Consider the following 19,998-nt stretch of genomic DNA (forward strand, 5'->3'; position numbering starts at 1 on the left):
CTCCACTTTTAAAGTGTTGTCATTTCAAGAATGGAATCACACAGTAGGTAACCTTACGGGAGCGGATCTTTTCCCTCACCATGATTTTCTGGAGAGTCATCCCCTGCTGTTGGGTGTATGAGCAGTTCGTTCCTTTTTATGGCTGAGTAGTGTTCCATGGTGCGGATGTCCCACAGTTAGTTTAACCATTTAGCTGTTGAAAGACATCTCGGTTGTTTCCAGTTTGGGGCTATTCTGAATAAAACTGTCATCAACATTTGGGTACCTTCAGATTTTTGCATGAATACAGGATTTCATTTCTCTGCGTAAATGCCCATGAGTGGTTGAAGATTTTCTCCTATTTTTTTTTTCTAAAAGTTTTATAGTTTTGTGAAGTCCATGATCTATTTTGAGTTAATTTTTGTGCAAGGTGTGACATTTAAGGCAAGATTCTTTTTTTTTTTTTGTCTGTGGATATCCAATTGCTCTGGCATCATTGTTGAAAAGGCCATCCTTCCTTTCTTGAACTGCTTTTGCATGTTTGTCAAAAACCATTTGGGCATATTTGTGTTGGTCTAAGTTCTCTGTCTTGTTCCATTGATAACATGCATCCACGGTTCTGCCAATACCACTAGGCCTTGCTTGCTGAAGCTATATAATAAGTCTTGAAATTGGATAGACTGATCTGAAATAGATCAGATAGAATGAGTTAGGATGTGCTCCCTCCTTCTGCATTTTTCTGGAAGAGATTGTGTAGAATTGGTATTAATTCCTCTTAAACGTTTGGTAAAATTCTCCAGTGAAAACATCTGGGGCTGGAGAATTCTTTTGAAGGAGTTTTTAAGCTACAAATTCAATTTCCTTAATAGTTATGGGGCTATTCAAATGATCTATTTCAGATTCAGTGAGTTGGGTGACTAGTGTTTTTTGATGACTTGGTCCATTTCCTCTCAGCTGTTAAATTTATGTGCATAGGCCTACTACCTATTTTATTCCTGATATTGATAACTCGTGCCTTTTCTTCTTTTTCCTTTGTCAGTCTTGCTAGAGCTTTGTCGTTTCACAGGTCTTTTCTGAGAACCAGCTTTTGGTTTCATTGATTTTTCTCTAATGTTTTTCTGTTTTCAATTTCATTGATTTCTGCTCTTATCTGCTCCTATCTCTACTCTGTCCTTCCTTCTGCTGGCTTTGAAGTATTATTCTCTCCTTTTTGGAGGTTCCTGGGATGGGCTGGTTTAGGCTTTGAAAAGATTGCTGGCTGCCGTGGGGACAGTGGGCACGGGCAGGTGCAAGGTGATGGTGGCTCACGCCAGGACACTACCTGGGAAGTGGGGAGAAGTGGGTGAATTCAGGAGGTGTCTGGAAGCTGAGATGACAAGAGTCTGATCACAGAAGAGCAGGGAGCAATCACAGATAACCCTAAATGTTTGGTTTGAGCGGCTGGCTGGCTGGGCGTGTCCTTCATTAAGTTGGGGACCCCCAGTGGTGTCAGCCTTCGGAGGTGGAAACCAGCAGCTCTGTTCTGGCGAAGTGAAGTTGGAGATGCCTGTGGGCGCATCTGTGGGAGGAGAGGATGCAAGTAAGAGGTCGAGTGAAAAAGTCTGGAGTACCGGGAAGATTCCAGGGCTCAGGGCATATTGCATTTCATGGACTCTATGATGCCATTGGCAGGAAGAAGTACATTATCTTACGATCCCTAAGAATTAAGCCAATTAAATGATCGCACACCATCAACTGTAGTATGAACCCCAGTGTCCCCGATGTTAAACTGTAACAATGTGGGCAAGTTGGAACCTGGGAGAGGTCATGTGACTGAGGATCAGGAGCATGCAGACTGTTCGAGGCTGCGGGACTGGAGGTGGCCTTGGGGATGACTAGATGGAGAAGGGGTGCTGATCCCCCCAAAATCCAGGCACCCCGACCTCAGAGGCAGGGCCAAAGAGGAGGGGGTGGCTGAAGTGGTGAGAAGGAGCTCCCGAGGCAGGAGGAGCATCCGCATGTCCCGGGAGGTGAGTTTCAGGACAGAGGGCATGAGGCAGAGCCTGAGTCTCCCAAATGCTCTGGGAAACCTGGTAAGACCAGGGCTGAGTGCCCATTAGAATTGGCAACGCGGGGTGGCTGAGACCCTGGCAAATGCAGTTTTGGGGAGCAGTGGGGACGGAGGCCAAGACGACAGGTGCAGAGGAGGAAAATGAGATGTGAGAAGTTTCAAGAAGTTCTTGCTGTGAAGGGAGCAGTGAACGGGGCTGGGAAGCGAGAGGCAGCATGGGTGAAGAGAGGGATTTTGTTTGTTTTGAAGACAGGAGGTACGGGAGCATATCCTGTAAACTGTTTTGTGAGCTGTCCGGAATGGTCCCGGAGAGAGGGGAGGGCAGAAGCCCAGAGTGGGGAACCTGTAGCAGGAGGGGAAGGGGGGCCTTGTCAGAGCTGCAACAGGGGGGCAGGCCGAGAGCAGGGGCACCTGCCACCCATGTGGGTTCACGCGTGCGATGCGGGGATGGTCTGATTTTGGGGGGCGACTCTACCAACTCACGACGTCCCCCTCCCAATATTCCCAGGGCTCACTACGAGGCCCTACACACCGAGGTGCTCAGCCATGATCCTCAAAGGATGCAGCCATCTTCTTGCTACGTGAAAACAAAACTGTAATCCCGCCGGGTCCTGTGTGGATTTTCCCATTCTGTGATTTTTTTCCTACATTGGATTTCTGCAGAGTGTGTGTGTGTGTGTGTGTGTGTTTCGGAGTTGGAGGTACGTGTCTGTCATGTTTACAGACAAACATGAGGCCCAGGACCACGCCAGGGACCCGGTCAGTAGGCAGCTGGTGAGGAGAGGGGGTGCCAGGGGGTCCCCCCTGGGGCCCGGTCTCCCTTCAGGGAAGTCCCTGCCTCAGCTTTCTCAGATCCTGTGTTTGGTCTGGTCGGTGGTTGGTGCGCAACTGAGCACCTAAGAGCAGACACTGTGTGCAAGAACATGGCCCCTTCCCTCACAGAGCTCCCGTGTGTGTTGGGGGGGCCGCTGGGGGAGGGAATGTGGAAGACTCACAGCAGTCGTCAGTCCCTGACATGAGACCTGGTCCTGGGTTTCCTGGGGGCAGTGACATTGGCGCAGAGATCTGGGGGATGAGGGGGTTTCCCTAGGGGAGGGGTGCGGTGGGGCGGGGAGGGGTGTGGGGGAGGCAACAGTCTGGGAGGGCCAGGCAGGGGGGCCTTCTCCAGCCGGCGCCACAGGGAGGGGCTGGATGCTGAGATTTCCCTGTGAGAGGCCTCAGGACCAGCTCCACACCCAGAGGAAGGCAGAGAGGACAAGCCGGGCCTCTCCTCTCTGTGCCTCAGTTTCCCTCCCCATCTGTCTTGCTTTGGGGTGGAAATCACAAGGCTGTGCCTTGATCAGGGCAGCAGGAAGTCCAGCGTTACTGATGCTGCCCTCCTGCCCCCCGAGCCCCGCCAGGGGGCTGCTGCGGGAGGGGGGCGGTGGGCCAGGCCCAGGGCCTGCCTGACAGATTGGGAAGACCGAGCCCCAGGGACTCGGGGGTTAAGTTTTCCTCGGCCTGTCTCCCTGGCCCCTCCGAGCTCTTTGATGGCATTAGAGCCAACCTTTTCCAGATGTGCTGAGCGGAGGGGTTTGCCGGAACTCTCCGGGGCTTCATCTGCCTCCTTCATTCCCCTCCGCCAGACGGCCCCCTGCCGGCCAGCCTCCCCCCTCTGGTTGGGTTGCCTGCTGACTGCAAGGCCCTGCAAGGCCCTGCGATGTCCTGGACTTAGTACTTTCTTAAAACGTGGCCTTTCTTTCCTGCCCGGCCTCCGCAGCCGGCCGGTTTGGGTCCAGAAGCTCTCCGAGGCTGACCCCCCGCAGCGTGGGGGCTTGTCCGGGCTGCGTCCCCCTCCCTCGCCAGGACTCCCCAGTGCCCTGCGGTCCTGGGCTCTGGTGGGGGGGGGGCTGGGTGGAAGACACTGCCCGCTGGGCCCACTGTCCCTTGCGTCTGGCACTTAGGGATGACTAGCTGGGATTTGGAGGAGGCTGAAAACCCCCCTCCTCCTGTCTCTGAACCACAGTGGGACAGCCCCTTCCCTCCCACTGGCCCGCTGCTATTAATCAAGAGATTAATAATCTACTGCCTCCCTTTCTGAAACCCCCACTCCCATTTCCTGTTGAGTCTCCAGCCTGTCTCGGTACCTCCCAGTCTGGTCCTCCTCACCGTGGTCCCTGGTGGGAGGAAGTGGGGCCAGGGCAGGAGCCTGCAGGCTGAAATGCCCAGCGAGGGAGGGGCACCTGTGCCCCCACATGAGGTCTCCAGGCTGGGGATGCCCAGACCGTAGCCCTGTGCTGGCCCTGTGCTGGCATCCACCAGGGGGCCGCCTGATGCTTTGGAGACCCCCACCTTTGGAAGCCAAAGAGCCATGGCTTCCACTTACACACCTCCAGTGATGGGCACCTCACCTCTCCCGGGATCCCGTTTTTCAAACATCCTCTCTCATGTGACCTTGTGCACCCAGGGCCACGTTTGGGGAAATATAAGACACATCTGCACCCTTTCTGGGGCAGTCATTGAGTGGCAGTAGGAGTTTGGGGGCCCTTTAGAGGACCTCATGACTTCAGCCTTCTGTACTTCCTAAGAGGGTCCCCCAGGACCAACTGCTCACGTGGGGGTTAGCTTCCCTACGTTGTTGCCCAGATAAGAACACACCAGCCCCACCAGGAGGCCTGGTTCGGTCAGAACTCTGCCACTTTATAAGCTGGAGTCTGACCCCATGCTCCTCTGCAGCCTTAGTTTCCCTTTCCCCTTCTGTAAAATGAGGCCATTCATCCCTGCCCTACCCCTCTTTCTTGGCCAGCAGCCGCCTGACGGCCTTCCCCACCTTCCATCTCTCCCTTCCCATCTGGTGCCACACAGCCAGACACGGGTGGGGTCTTTCTAGAAAGCCAATCTGACCACCACACTCCTCCACGCCGCAGTCCCTGGGTGGCCTCCCCTTGGCTGGGAGGGCTTGGTCTCCTAGCGGGTACAAGGTTGTCTGTTGAGGAGCAGGAAAACCACATCAAGTCTTCTGTTTATTTTTTAATCTCTAAAATAAGAGCGAAATGAAGCTTTACTGATTTTTAATATATGCAAAGACAGTAAATAATACGTGTACATATACATGTGTCGACCAATACATGTATATTGCAGGCTCGAACATGTTTTGCTGATCAGGAGCGTGCTCTGAAGGCCAGGCGAGCGCCAGCCAGCGCGGTCTTCCTAAACCCAGGCCAGACTCCTTGCCTGCTTTGGGGGCTTTCGTAGCTGCCCTGCCTGTGCGTTGTCTGCTCCCCGAAAGCACCAGGTCTCACCCCAAACCACCTCCCGGCTCTCCTGGTGCTGGCTGCCTCCTCACTGTCTCAGCTCAGCAGAACTTCCTCAAGCGTCCCTCGACGTAGGAAGCCTTTTCTGGCCCCTTGTTGTGGAAGTGGCCATGCCCTACCTCCCCATCCCTACAGGCCATCAGTGTCCAAGGATGTCCCCTACCCCGACACCCTGAGCTCCAGCACTAGGCCTGGGAAGCAGCCAGCGGCTTTAGTGGAGGGGACAGACGTCAGATCAATGACAGCACAGGTGGTGGCGAGTGTTTGGAAGACAAGCCAGGGTTCTATGACAGTATAAACCAAGGGGACGCAGCCTGCAGTGGGGGTGGGTGTGACTGAGGGCCAGCTGGTCACGGAGGCCCTCTCGGAGGAGGCGGCACTTTTGTCGCGGTTATTTATTGAGTGAGTCACAACCCCCGGGAAAATATATGTCCTTGAGTTTGCCAGGTGACAGGTGTAGGTGAGGGAAGTCTCAGGATCCAACCTTCAGAGGGAGCAAATGCGGAGAGGGCAGAAGTCCCTAGATTTGGGTTGTCTTGGGGAAAAAAAAAAAAAAGCCCCAGAACTGGTGAGGTGGGAGACACCCCCTGAAGACTCCAGATGGCATTTGGAGAATTTCAAGGTAGGAAGGGATCTTTGAGTCTGGTGCATCTCAGCGCAGACTTTATAGAGAGGCGGGGACTCACTCAAGGCTCACAGATGGGCAGAGATGCATTGGAATGAACTAGAAACAAAGCAGCCAGAAATCCCTGTGTTTATCTTGCCTGACTGCATGTTTGCTCCCCTCAGGCCAAGTCAGCCTGGGCTGTCCTTGCGGGGGGCCACCCTGCACACACGCCCCAATGTCAGGATCTTGTCTGGGCCAGCAAAACCAAAGCAGCCTCATCTGACCGCTTAGATGCATCTGGGATGGGAGGTGGGGGGCAGCCGATGAAAAGACGGGCCCTGGGCTAGGTATGCAGTCGAGGGTGGGAGCGGGCTTGTCCACTTCCTGCTGGTGCAAGCCAACCGGGGGCTCCGCTACCCACCAGCCGCACAGTTTGGGCAGGGACTCTGTCCTCATCCGCAAGATGGGACAGTGATACTCATGGTATCAGGGGGCTGAGCTCCCAAGGGTTCAGCAAATATAACGCCCTTACCTTCCTCTTCCTTTGCTGGGCCACTTTTGGCACCTGTAAAGCAGGAACGCTGAGCTGGTCAGAGGCCTCAGGAGGGCTTCCTGGAGGAGAGGGCATTTGAGGTGAGTGTGGAGATGACTGGGCCTTAACTAGATAACAGAGGGAGAGAGAGAGAAAGAGGGAGGGCAGCCCTTAAGTGATGAGGAATGTGGTACACTGGAGATTTGGAAGGCCAATACGGCTGGAAAGCAGGAGTGAGGGGCTCGAGAGTCATCGGGGAGGCTGGTGGAGGCCAGGCCAGAGCCCTCAGGGCTTGTGGGTCACGGTGTGGAGTTTGCTCTCCACTCCACGTGGTCACTGCAGCACCTCAGAGTCGAGAGGAAGACAGGATGGAGGAGCATCTCCACCTTGGGGAGCATCAGGTCTCAGAGGCCAATCTTGTTTCTCTTCCTCCAATACCCACCCGGGAGTCATTCAAGCCTTGGTGGTGGGGGTCACTCCCAGGTCTCTGTGGCTCCCACCCAGGACCTCATCCTTGGCCCTCCATGTTGCTGCCAAGGTACAAGGCTCCTGCCACCACCTGGACGGTGGGGTAAGCCCTGTGTGGGGGTGTAGCCTCTGCTGGGGAACCCTAGGCAAGCCGGGTCCTCTCCAGGAGCTCAGTGTCCCCAAATGAGACTGACCCCCAGGCTGTCAGAGGTTCGGCCAAGGCTGTAAACCCTGGGATTATGGCTGTTTGTCTTCTGGTGGGGGTGGCCTGGGGGCTGTGCTGAGTTGAAAGGGATTGCTTCCTGGGCTGGGGGATGGGAATGGGTGGGAGGTCTCTCTGCCCCTTGGGAACAGTCTTGAAACAACGGCAGGTGGTACAGTTGCCCCCTTACCTCACAGAGGCACTCAAGACTGTGTGTGTGCGTATTTGTACTTTTGTTGATTGATTGATTTTTTATTTGATTTTTGACAAATTTAATCTAAGGTGTACAGCGTGGTGTTTGGATATATGTACACATTGTGAAATGATTAACCACAATCAAACTAATGAACATATCCCCCACCTCCCATACTGACCATTTTTGTGTGTGTGGTGAGAGCCCTTGGGATCTCCTCTCTTAGCAAATTTCAGGTATACGATATGTCATTATTAACGACAGTGTTCGCATTGTTCGGTGGGTTTCTAGGACTTACTGGTCTTATACCTAAAAGTTTGTACCCTTTTATCAAGATCTTCCTCTTTCCCCCACCTCCTAGCCTCTGGTAACCCCCATTCTACTCCGTGTTCCTGTGAATGCTACTCTTTTGTTGTTGTTATTCCGTATACGAGATCATATGATTTTTGTCTTTCTGTGTCTGGTTTATTTCACTTAGCAGAATCCATGGTGTCACAAAGGGCAGGAGTTCCTTCTTTTTTATGACTGAATAGTCTTCCAGTGTGTATACGTGTGTGTGTATATATATCATTTCTTCATCCATTCATCTGTTGATGGATAGTCGGGTTGCCCCATGTCTTGGCTGACATGGACAATGCTGCAGTGAGCATGGGGATGCAGATGTCTCTTTGAGCTACCGATCTCATTTCCTTTGGATAAAGACCCAGAAGTGGGGCTGCTGGGTCACGTGATCATTCTTCTTTCTAATAATCTGAGGACCCCCCAAACTGTTTTCCACAGTGGCTGAACCAATTGGCATTCCCACCAACAGCGCACGAGGGCTCCTTCTTCCCCACGTCCACGTGAATCCACGTATCTTTTGTCTTATTGAGTGTAGCCATCCCAAGAGGTGTGAGGTGATAGCTCGTGACCTTGATTTGCGTTTCCCTTCCTAGTTATTTATTGATGTGGCTGTAATAGGCGAGGTAGATGAGCTGGTGCTTGGGAGGACTTTGTGGTCTGGAGGGGCAATTGATACGGAATAGCTTCATTACCATGATTATAATTGAAAACAGTAGCTGTATTAGGGTTCTCCAGAGGAGCCGAACCAATAGGATATATGGAGATATATAGAAAGAGGTTTAGAGTAGGAATTGACTCACGCAATTATGGAGGCTGAGCGGTCCCATAATGTGCCATCTGCAAGCTGGAGGCCCAGGAAAGCCTGTGTTGTGCTTCCAGGGAGACCTGGGGGGTCGATGTTGTAATCCCTAGTTCAAGTCCCGAGACCCAAGAACCAGGAGTGCTGACGTCCAAGGGCAGGAGAAGATGGATGTCTCCGCTCCAGAAGAGAGTAAATGCGCCCTTTCTCTGTTCTCTTCAGGCCCTCAGTAGAATGGCTGATGCCCGCCTGCATTGGTGAGGGCAGATTTTTTTTTTTAGGATTTTATTTATTTATTTATCTGAGAGAGAGCACGAGCAGGTGGGAGGGGCAGAGGGAGAGGGAGAAGCAGACTCCCCACTGAGGAGGGAGCCTGACTCGGGACTCCATCCCAGGACTGCGGGATCATGACCTGAGCAGAAGGCAGACACCTAACCGAATGAGCCACCCAGGTGCCCAGAGGGCAGATTTTCTTAACTCAGCCTACCAATTCAGTGCTGGTCTCTTCTGGAAACCCTCACACGTTTTACCAATTATGGGGGCACCAGTTAGTCCAGTCTGGGGGACACGTACAAGTACCCATCACAGTAGCTAACATTTACTGCATTCCTACCTGGAAATTGTGTTCACCTTGAAATGCCAGACTGGTGGCTTAAGCAATAAACATGTACTCAGTAGACAGCTCTTGAGTTTGGGCAGTCCAAGATCAAGGTTATGGAGCAATTGGACCCCAGGCGCTGCTGCTCGGCATGTGAACTGCTTTGCCCAAATAGGTTTGGGGCACCTATTTGCAGCATCTACTAAAGCAAAACCTATATCCATCCCGTGGGCCAGCAATGCTGCTCCTGGGAATATACTCCAGAGAAATGAAAACATGGGTTCACAAAGACTTGTACAGCGGTGCTCATCACATCTTTCCCCGTCCTAGTTCGAGGCTAGAAGCAACCCAAATGGTCAACCAACAAGAAAATGGGCCAACTGGGGCCCATTTCTATAATGGAATATTATTTAGTAATAGAGAGGAACAAAATGACCCTGCACTGAACAACACGGATGAACCTCAGGCTAAGGCTGAGTAAAAGAAGGTGGCACAAACCAGCGCATGCTGCGAGGTTCTGTGTATATGAGATTCTAGAATGGGGGGGAGGGGAGGGGGAGAGAAATCAGAACGGATATGCCTGGGGGCAGGGTAGTCGTTTTGGAGGGGGCACGGGTGACTTTTGACTTGGGACCATTGGTTTACACATAGGTAAAAGTCTATTAAGCTAAACACTAGATTTATCTATTTTGCTGCATATACATTATATTTTAACAAAAAAGAAAAAAAAACCCACTTTAATGTGAGGTGTGAATTCGGTGCTTCGCTTCATAGCACTTACCGTGGCCCGTGGTCGTCTGTTCACGTGTGTGGTTCTGTGGCCGAGCAGAGCTGTGCCCGTCTTCTTCATGCTTGTGTTCCCATTGTCTGGCACCCAGCAGGCTCTCAGTGTGTACCTGCTGAGTGCACGCATGAGTGTTGGGGTCAAAGCAAGCTCCGGGCATGGAGCTGTGGGAGGGCTCAGGAGGGAGCCTGTGGACTCTGGCCAGGAGTGGGGGTGCTTCACAGAGGAGGATGGCAGGTGAGTCACACCCTGAAGGCTCTTGGGAATTTTCTCAGGCAGAGTAAAGGAGGAAGGGCAGGTAGGCAGAGGAGCCTGCGTGTGCAAAGGCCCAGGGGCAAGAAGAGCAGGTTGTGCTGTGGTGGTAGGGGGTTGGCTGGGGGTGGCAGGAGGAAGGGAGCATAGAAAGGTAGGCAGGGCCTTCTTTACTGACTTAAAGAGCTTAGTCCTTAGTCTATGGGAGCCATGGGAGGTTTTGAGAGAGGGCAGTCACAAAATTGGATCTGCATTTTAGAAAGATCACTGGGTTTGTAGACTGGATCCCAGTGGACGGGCTGGGAGTTCTTCATGAAATGTAGGAGGGGAAAGCCCAGCCTGGGCCAGGCTTCGAATACTGCCTGTTGCCCAGGGCACTCAGGGGAGACCTGAGGGGTCTGCCAGGCTGAGCCCGGGCCCTCAGGGCTGGAGAAGCAGCGCCACCTACTGGTGTGCCCTGCTCCTGGACATCACAGGTCATCTGGTTCCTTCTGGTCCCAGAGGGGGGCAGGTCAGCCCATGGCCCTCTGAATGAGGGGCAGTAAGGGACCTTTCTGGGGGACAAGCTTTCCCTCTGCTTCAAAGCCCAAGATCAGGATCTTGTGCAGATGTAGGGAGGGAAAATATTCCCTTGTGCCAAACAAACGCAAATTAGTATTGGTAGGTTCTGCCAATTCTGTCTGCATTTGGATCCTAGTCCCATTACCTTCTGGCAGTGTGACCTTGAGAAAGTTGCTTAACTTCTCTGTGCCTCAGTTTTCTCATCTGTAAATTAGGATTAGTAGTAGTATCCACCTGCTAGGATTGTTATGAGTCAGCACATGGACAACACTCAGAACAGCGCCTGGTGCATGGTGAATACTCAAAGCCCTTATGATACCTGTTCTTATTTCCATCATCATCATCATTCAAGGCGTGGATGGAGGGATGCCTGGTGCATTTGCCTGGCTCAGGGGCTGGAGGGGGAGGGACAGCCTATGGCTCAGGGGGGCCAGAGAGCGGCCGTGTGAGCAGGACAAGGGCCTGCACGCATGGCTAAGCAGTCAGACCGTCCTGACCGCAGCGGGGACGGCCGAAGGGCGTGGGCCGGGAGGAATGAGGTCAGATCTGCATTTTGCGAACCCAGCATCTGTGCACGCTTCCTGCTCTGGGCGCCTCGCACACGCACCCTCCCAGCGAGCCTCACGCCCCGCATCCTAGTCTCTGTGGTGTCCTCATAAGTAATGCGTGCAAGTCCATATCGTGAGTTAGGGGCAGAGCCCAAAGCCCACAGTCCAGGGCCCCATCCACCCCATGGGGCTGAGGTTATAGGAGGCACCCATCCGTGGCATCGGCTGCACTTGGCAGGATGCGAGCCACAAGACACTTGACCCCTTCCCTGCCCTGCACGTCTGCCCCGGGTGGGGCTTCCATAGCCTTTCTGCTCCCTCTCAGCCAGAGCAACGTCTTATTCCAGGAATCAGTGAAAAAATTGGCGTCTTTTATCTAAATTAAAGCTCCCTCCCTCTCCTAGCTGGGCTTGCTTCCGGCTGGGAGACCTGCAGCAGGAAGGCGGTGTGAGGGTGTGAGCGTGTGAATGAGTGCCTGTGAGTGTTGAGTGTGAGCATGTGTGCATGTGTGAGCATGAAAGCACGGGAGCCCGTGGGTGCACACAGGAGGGTGTGTGTGTGACTGTGTGTGTGTGTGCTTATTATCACCTGTTTATTATCTATGTGTGCTCCTCGGACCCAGGCTCAGCAGCCCCGATGGCCCACCAGGCCACTTGCCGTGGGGTGACGATGGGACACAGTTCCTCTGTCTGCCTTGCCCCTCTGGCCTGCCGCAGAGCTTCCTGGGGGGCAGTCGAGAGTCTAAAGATCTGGGTCCACTGTCCTGGTCCCAGCGTGGACGTCTCTCCGTGCAGACTCCTGGCTTCTCACTCGAAGTTTCCTGCCCCTGGCTGCACATAGCCTCACGCCCCCCTTAGATCTCCAGGGGAAAGCTGGTTTGCCAGAATGTTCATGAAACATGAGCGAGAGGACTTTTTTTTTTTTTTTGTAAAAGAGAAATTAGTGTAACAGGATTGTTCAGATCGAGTGCAATATTTCTGAAATTCGAGATGTGACTCGTGTGTTTCCCTGTCAACGGGGCATCTTGAAACGTCACTCCTGCTGCTACCAATTAATTCATAATTTTCCCATTCCCCGATTAAGTTGCTTGGTGTCAGCAGATTCGGATTTTGTGAAGTCACGTAGCTTTGCTCTCAGGAGGAAGATGTGCAAACGTGATCAAGCAGCGAAGTCATAACGATGCATGCAAATTGAATAATAAAGCCAAGTGTATCCTCCTTGTGAGATTGGGTCATATGTTCGTGTGTGTATGTGTGTATTGGGGTATGATTAACATTCCATGTTATATTAGTTTCAGGTGTATTGTATTTGATTTGATATTTATATGTATTGCAAAATGATCACCACAATACGTCTAGTTAATATCTGTCACCACATACAGTTACAAAAATTGTTTTTCTTGTGATGAGCACTTGAAGATCTACTCTCTTAGCAATTTTTATATATGACACTCAGTCTTATTAACTATAGTCACCATGCTGTACATCATATCCCAAGACCTTTACATTTTATTTTATATCTGGAAGTTTCTGCCTTTTGATCCCCCCTTCCCCCATTATGCCTGCCCTTACCCCCCGACTCTGGCAACCATCAGTCTATCTGTATCTATGACCTCAGTTGTTTTTTCCTTAGATGCCACATATAAGTGAGATCATCCAGTATTTGTCTTTCTCTGTCTGACTTATTTCACTTAGCATAATGCCCTCACGGTTCATCCATTGCTGTCGCAAATGGCAAGATTTCTTCCCTTTTTATGGCTCCGTAGTATTCCATCGTGTACATATATCACATTTTCTTATCTGTTCCTCTGTCGATGGACACTTAAGTTATTTCATGTGTTGGCTATTGTAAATAAGGCTACGATGACCATGGGGGCACAGATCTCTTTTTGAGTTAGTGTTTTCGTTTTCTTTGGATCAGTCCCCAGAAGTGGAATTGCTGGATCAAATAGGAGTCCTATTTTTTCTTTTTTAAAAGATTTTTTATTTTTATTAGAGAGAGAGAGAGAGTGCAAGCAGGGGGAGCAGCAGGTAGAGGGAGAGGGAGAAGCAGGCCTCCCGCCGAGCCGGGAGCCCGATGTGGGGCTCGATCCCAGGACCCTGGAATCATGACCTGGGCCGAAGGCAGCTGCTTAACCAACTGAGCCACCCAGGTGCCCCGGGAGTCCTATTTTTAATTTTTTGAGGAACCGCCATACCATTTCCCACAGTGGCTGCACCAGTTTGCATTCCCTCCGACACTGCATGAGGTTTCCCCTTTGTCCACATCGTCGCCCACACCTGTTGTTTCTTGTGTTGTTGATGGTCGCCATTCAGACAGGTGTGAGGTGATAGCTCATGGTGGTGTGGTCACACATCTTATGTCTTGGAGTTTTGTAAAATAGTATCAGGCTTTTTTGCAAGGAAAATATCAAAACTGCAGGAGTGTGAAATCTGGCCCGGAATCCACAGCAGTTTGCAGGGGAATAGGGTCCCACAATGGGGCTGCAAGTTTTCATTGGTGTGTCTCGCTCATCCACGAGGCTGTGATTTTCTCGAAGGCAGGACTCAGTTCTATCAGTCTGTGACCACAGTATGACATTAAGTTGGCGCTCAATAAGTGTTCATTGGATGAATCAGCCAAAGGAAATGATTGGGACAAAGTGCTGGAGTTCAGGAACTTTTGGGTGGTTGGAAGTTGAGGACGTCCTAACGATAGTTTTCTTTTCCTGCTTCATCATCTTGGTCAACGTCTTAGCTCAGGCTGCCACAGCAAAATATCACAGACTGGGGGGTTTCAACAACAGAAGTGTGTTCTCTCAGACAGTCACCTTCTCGCTGGGTCCTCACACGGCCTCTCCGTGTGTGCATGAACTGAGATCTCTTTCTCTGTCCTCCTCTTCTTATGAGGCCACCAGCTCTGATGGATTAGGGCCCCACCCTGATGACCTCATTAAACTGTAATTACCTCCTAAAGACCCTCTATGCAAATAGAGACACATGATGGCGGGGGGGGGGGCGGGGGGGACACAAGGCTTCAACATACGGATTCTGAGGACACAATTCAATCCATGGCAGACATTTTCCCACCCTCGGTGGCCATGCTTGGAAACTTGCCGGAAGGCAGAGCTGGGAGGGACTTTATAATGCATCCAGCACAGAGAGGGGTGGTCACTTGCCCAGGGCTACACAGCCAGTGGGCACAGAGCCGGGATGACAGGCTCCACTACCCAGGCGGCTCCCAGAGCCCTGGGCTGGGTGCTCTCTGCAGAAGTGGGATCTGGGCTGGGGGGGTGGGCAGGTGGATGGGCGCTCACACTATCCTGACGCTGCCCTTGTGTTAGTTACAGGACTCTGATCAGACCCACATACAGAGTGTCCTACCGCACGGTGACGGCGCTGGAATGGAGATGCTGTCCTGGCTTCACCGGGAGCAACTGTGAGGAGGGTGAGTCTGCCGGGGTGTGGGGGGCTGGGGGTCAAGGGCCAAGGACTGGGGCGCAGGGTGCAGGGGGACGGGGCACCGGCTGGGCTGGGCTGTGGAGTCTCTGGGGGTTGCTGCCACCTGCCATGGGCACCTAGGTGGGGACCCTGTGTGCATTGATTGGGTGGAGGAGAATCATGAGTCCTGGCCTGGGGGAGGGGATTCAGTTTACAGCCTCTTTCTTCCGCTCTGGATCGCACTCACCCGGGAATGGGGGCAGGCAGAGAGGGCTCCCGGGGTCTCTGTTCACCAGCCTTGGAGCCACGTCTGTTGTCCAATGCAGCACACGGATCTGGTGGGCAGCGGACTGATTGTCCTGCCCTTCTGTGTGGCTGGAGCCCAGGGGGAGGATGGGAGGACAGGGCCTAGAGCTGGGGCCTTCCTTCTGAGCCTCCAGACCCGGTCCCAACCTGCCTCTGGAGCCCGATGGGGCCAGGGAGGGCCCGCAGCAAATCCCAGCTGTGCTCATGGCCAGGGAAAGCAGATCCTGCCAGACCAACAGATTTGCAGCCCATCTCGTTCCCAGGGCTAGCTGGTCGGCCTGGAGGCTCACGGGTCAGGGTTGTATTTGGAAACAGTAATTTTCCATGAAATGGACGTTCTGATCAAATTATTTTCCCTTATCTTTTTTTTATTACCTAACTTACTGACTTTTGTTTTATGGATATGCTTTTATAAATTAGGTGATTATAAAGTTATAATAAGTTATAATATGTTAGGTATATGTTTTTATTGAAAACTGCCTAAAATGCTTTGGGTTACAAATAATAACAGGATAATTACAGAACAGTACCAATAATGATGATGCTTCAGTGGGCCTGTGGCCCAAAGCAGAGCTGAAGGAAGGGGCTGGAATGGGAAAGGGTCCAGTGGTGCCGCCCTTCCTGACTTAGAAGGCTCCTGATCCTGGAAGGCCTTTGCTCAGCACTGGGAAGGCTTTGGGGGCCCTTTTCTCAGCTCCCAGAGCCTCTGAGCTTCCCCCTGACCCCATCCTTGCCTCAGCTGACTATAATCATGGGTTTTCATGTTTGCCCACCCCCCCGCCTCCAACTACCACTCGCCACCCTGCCGACTGTTTCTTCTAAGGGTAACTGAGCCCAGCCCGAATAGGGCCCCTTCCTCCCTCCCCTGGAAACCACTGAGTGCTGAAGCATGGACGGTTTCTCATCTCTCTTCATGTTCTCGTTATTAAAGGAACAATCCAGTAAACGAAGTGTAAGTCTCAGATGTCTGAGTCGTAAACCTCACGCAGATAGATAAAGGGCACGTTGATCGAACTCATTAAGTGAGTGATTCAAAAGGGGGATTCGAGACACTGAGATAGATGCAGACTGGGGAGCCCAAGACCACCCTTAGGTCTGATAATTCACTGGAAGAACCCCCAGAGCCAAAAAGCTATTTTGCTCACGCTTATGGTTTATTACGATGAAAGGTACGGACTCAAATCCTCCAAGGGAAGAAACCCATGAGACAGAGTCCAGGAGGGTTCCACACACACAGAGCTGCCAGGTGTCCCCTCCCAGCTGAGGTGTGGATAGCGATGAACTCCTCTCCTCACATGTAAAACACATTGACGAAAATGTGACCAGACGCTGGCAGGAGCCTCCCCCAGGAGCAATGGTTCACTATTTGTTAATTCAGGACCACTGTGACTTTATAGATCACAGCTACCATGAATAAGGAGAGTGAATCGTGTCTAAGTATCTAGAACCATAGGGATGTATCTAGAAATGTTTTCTTCTTATTGCAAAAGTTAAGTCCGTGTTCGGTGTAGAAAAGGTGAAGACAGGCAGAATCACACCTCTCAAGGTTGAGTATCACTTTGGTGAAAAGCTTCCAGACCTTTTTTCTGTGCTTTCATACGGTTGTACTATTTTGATAACCTTCTTTTTCAAATAAGTGACCATGAATGTTTCTGCATGTCAATAGATAGCTTTCGGTAGCATTATTTTTAGTGGCTGCAAAATTTGGGTATATACTTTATTAACTAAACCCCTACTGCAAGATATTTAAGTTGCTCCCAAGTTTTAAATTATTGATGACATTCCTCCAGACATCCTTTTTTTTTTCTGACATAAAATTTACATACTCTGAAATGCACCTATCTTAAGTGTACACTTTGATGAGTTTTGATACATGTACACATTTCTATCACCTTCTGGAAAGTTCTCACCCCTTAGCAGCCACTGTCCTGATTTCTATCATCATAGATCAGTTTTACTTATTCTTGAACTTCATATAAATGGAACCATATAATATACACTCCTGTGCATGGTTTCTTTCAATTTTCAATAAATCTTTGAGATTTATTCATATTGTGATATGTATATCAGTAGTTTACTCATTTTTATTGCTGGGTATTATTCCATTGTGTAAATAGCCACAATTTTATTTGTGTGTTGTCCTGTGGATAAATCTTTGAGTCGTTTCTGGTTTGGGGCTTTAAGAATAAAACTTCTGTGAACGTTCTTGTAATGTCTTTCTGTGGACATCTGTTTTTATTTCCCTTGGGTTAATCCCTATAAGTGGAATTGCTAGGTCAGGTTAAATGTTTAGCTTTATAGGAAAGAGCCAAACTGTTTCCCAAAGTGACTTTACCAGGTTACACTCCCACCAGCAAAGTATGTTCCCATTGCTCCACATCATTGCCAACATTTGGTGGTCAGTCTTTTTCATTTCAGCCAGCCTAGTGGGTGTGAAATGCTCTCTCATTGTGAGTTTAGTTTGAACTTCTCTGTTGACTAATGATATTGGACCTCTTTTTGTATGTCTATCTGACATACTTACCAGCCATTCTTATATCTTCTTTCGTAAAGTGTCTGTTCAAGACTTTTGCTCATTTTTGATTGGGTTGTTTTACTTGATAAGAAGTAGCCAAATTGTAAAGAAAAAAAAAAAAAAAAGAAGTAGCCAAATTGTTTTCCAAAGAGATTTTAATGTTTTACACAAGCAAGGTGTGTTCCAGATGCTCCACATTCTTGCCAATATGTGGTGTGTTTTAATTTTAGCTGTGCTAGTGGGAATGAAATGAAATGCAATTTCTTCTTTTTTAAGACTACTTTGACCACTCTAGTTCCTTTGCATCTCCATAAAAACTTTGCACAACTTAACAGTGTCTGAAAAAAAAAAAAAGTATGTTGTGATGGGGAGTAGGATTGTGATGAATTTACAGACCAATTTGGGGAGAATAGATATCTTAATAATGAGTCTTCTGATTCAGGAACATGGTATAGCTCTCCATTTATTTAAGTATTTAATTTCAGCTTCCAGAGTAGAGGTATTGCTTATCTCTTATTAAATTTATTTCTAAGTATTTCTAAGTCTTTTAAGTTTTGGTGCTTTTTTAAAAATGGGATTGCCTTTTAAATTTTCATTTCATAATTATTTTTCTGCTAGCATATAGAAATATATTTGATTTTTAATATTGACTTCATATGTAAAAACCATGCTAAATTCATTTATTAGTTCTAGTAGCTTATTTATTGATTTCTTTGGATTTTCTACATAAACTATTATGTCTTCTGTGAATAAAGACATGTTTGCTTCTTCCTTTCAACTATTAATGCATTTTATTTTATTTTTCTTGCTTTATTGGACTGGCTAGAACTTCTGATAAGATGCTTAACAGAAGTGGTGAGAACAGATATAGTTGCCTTGTTTCTGATCATAGCAGTGGGGGGGGGGATGTTCTCCATTTCACTGTGAAGTATGTTGTTAGCAGTATATTTTTTCATATATGCCATGTATCAGATGAGGATAGTCACTTTTAGTCTGAGTTTGTTGAGATTACTCATCAGGAATGGTGCTGAATCTTGTCAAATGCTTTCTCTGCTTCTATACTGAGGTGATCATTTTTTTAAATCCTTTATTTTGTTAATGTGACTAATTACATTGATTTGGAATACTAAACCAACACTTCGTTCTTGGGAGTAACATTATTATTACAGGGATCAACCACCTTTGGATGTATTATTAATTTTTCTATTTCTCTATTTGATATTTATATGTAATTTTCTCTCCTTGCAATGTCTGCTAGTTTTTGGTGATGGCGGTTATGTTGTTCTCATAAAAAGAAATGGGAAAATTTCCCTCCTTCTCTATTTTCTAAAAGCATTTTTTTGTAAAGTTGGTATTACTTTTTCCTTAAATGTTTAATAGAATTCACAGTGAAACCATGCGGACCTGTAGTTTCTTTATGGGGAAGTTTGTTTGTTTGTTTGTTTCTTTAGAGAGAGTGTGCATGCTCAAGCAGCGGGGAGAGGTGTGAGAGAGAATCCCAAGCAGGCTCCATGCCCAGCATGGAGCCCGACACAGGGCTTGATCTCATGACCCTGAGATTATGCACAACCTGAGCCGAAATCAAGAGTCTGTGTTTAACTGACTGAGCTACCCAGGGACCCCTGTGGGGAAGATTTTGATAACAATTTTTTTTTTTAACAGACATAGGGCTATCTGTGTGTTCTATTTCTTTTTGCTTTAAAGATTCATTTATTTTAGTGGGGGGAGGGGCAGAGGGAGAAGGAGAGAGGGAATATCCAGCAGACTCCCTGATGAGCCCAATACAGAGCCTGATCCATGACCCTGAGATGAGAACCTCAGCCAAAATCAAAAGTCAGATGCTTAACTGGCTGAGCCACCCAGGTGCCCTGATGTTCTCTATTTCTTAATTTAATACTTATCTGCGCATTTTAAAAATCAAATTTACTAAGGTTTAATTGATGTACAACTTATTATATACATATAATTTACACACACCAGATGTGTACACATCAATAAATTTAGACTGAATGAATAACTTTCTACATAGTTCTCGTCTCTCTGGTATTTTATCCACCAAATTTGCCTCAGCCTCCCTGAACTCAGATTTCTGTCTCTTCAACTCAGAGAGATTGCCATGTTCTACTTAGTCTTCCCTCCATGAGCGCTGGTCCAGAAGGTGTCTCTAGGAATTGCCTTGTTTGTTCTGATCTGCCTCCTGTCTAGTGTCTACAAATATTTGTCCCATGAATTTTGTCCAATTATCTAGTTATTTATGGTGGGAGAGCAAGTTCAGTAGGAGTTAATCTATCATTACTGGAAGCAGAAATTGTGCCTTTTCCTTTATTGAATTTTTCTTTATAGTTCTCTGTATTATTTCTTAGTAGTTTTAAAAACCGTATGCTTCCATTTATCCACTCCACTATCCTTTGTGCTATTGTCGTCTTTTGTTTACAATCTAAATATGTGAAAAACCTCCCAATTCAATATTATAATTTTCACATTAAACAGATTATGTTTTTAAAAAGGAAGGGAAGGATCATTTCCAGTGATCTTTCTTCCTCCTAGAGC

The 19,998-nt window shown here is 49.0% G+C and overlaps 1 protein-coding gene across 2 annotated transcripts in view; it reads left to right on the plus strand.

The window, feature by feature from the left end:
* COL26A1 (collagen type XXVI alpha 1 chain) overlaps positions 1-19,998 on the plus strand; it is a 140,540-nt gene that overhangs the window by 42,322 nt on the left and 78,220 nt on the right. The window contains exon 3 of one of the 2 annotated variants that reach the window (XM_032430926.1): positions 14,531-14,634. In XM_032430926.1, the coding sequence (XP_032286817.1) occupies positions 14,531-14,634 (104 nt within the window). The remainder of the gene's footprint in view (positions 1-14,530; positions 14,635-19,998) is intronic. The other variant, XM_032430927.1, reaches the window with a different exon arrangement.

The sequence above is a fragment of the Phoca vitulina genome, unplaced genomic scaffold, assembly GCF_004348235.1.
Source record: "Phoca vitulina isolate PV1807 unplaced genomic scaffold, GSC_HSeal_1.0 scaffold45, whole genome shotgun sequence".
NCBI lineage: Eukaryota > Metazoa > Chordata > Mammalia > Carnivora > Phocidae > Phoca > Phoca vitulina.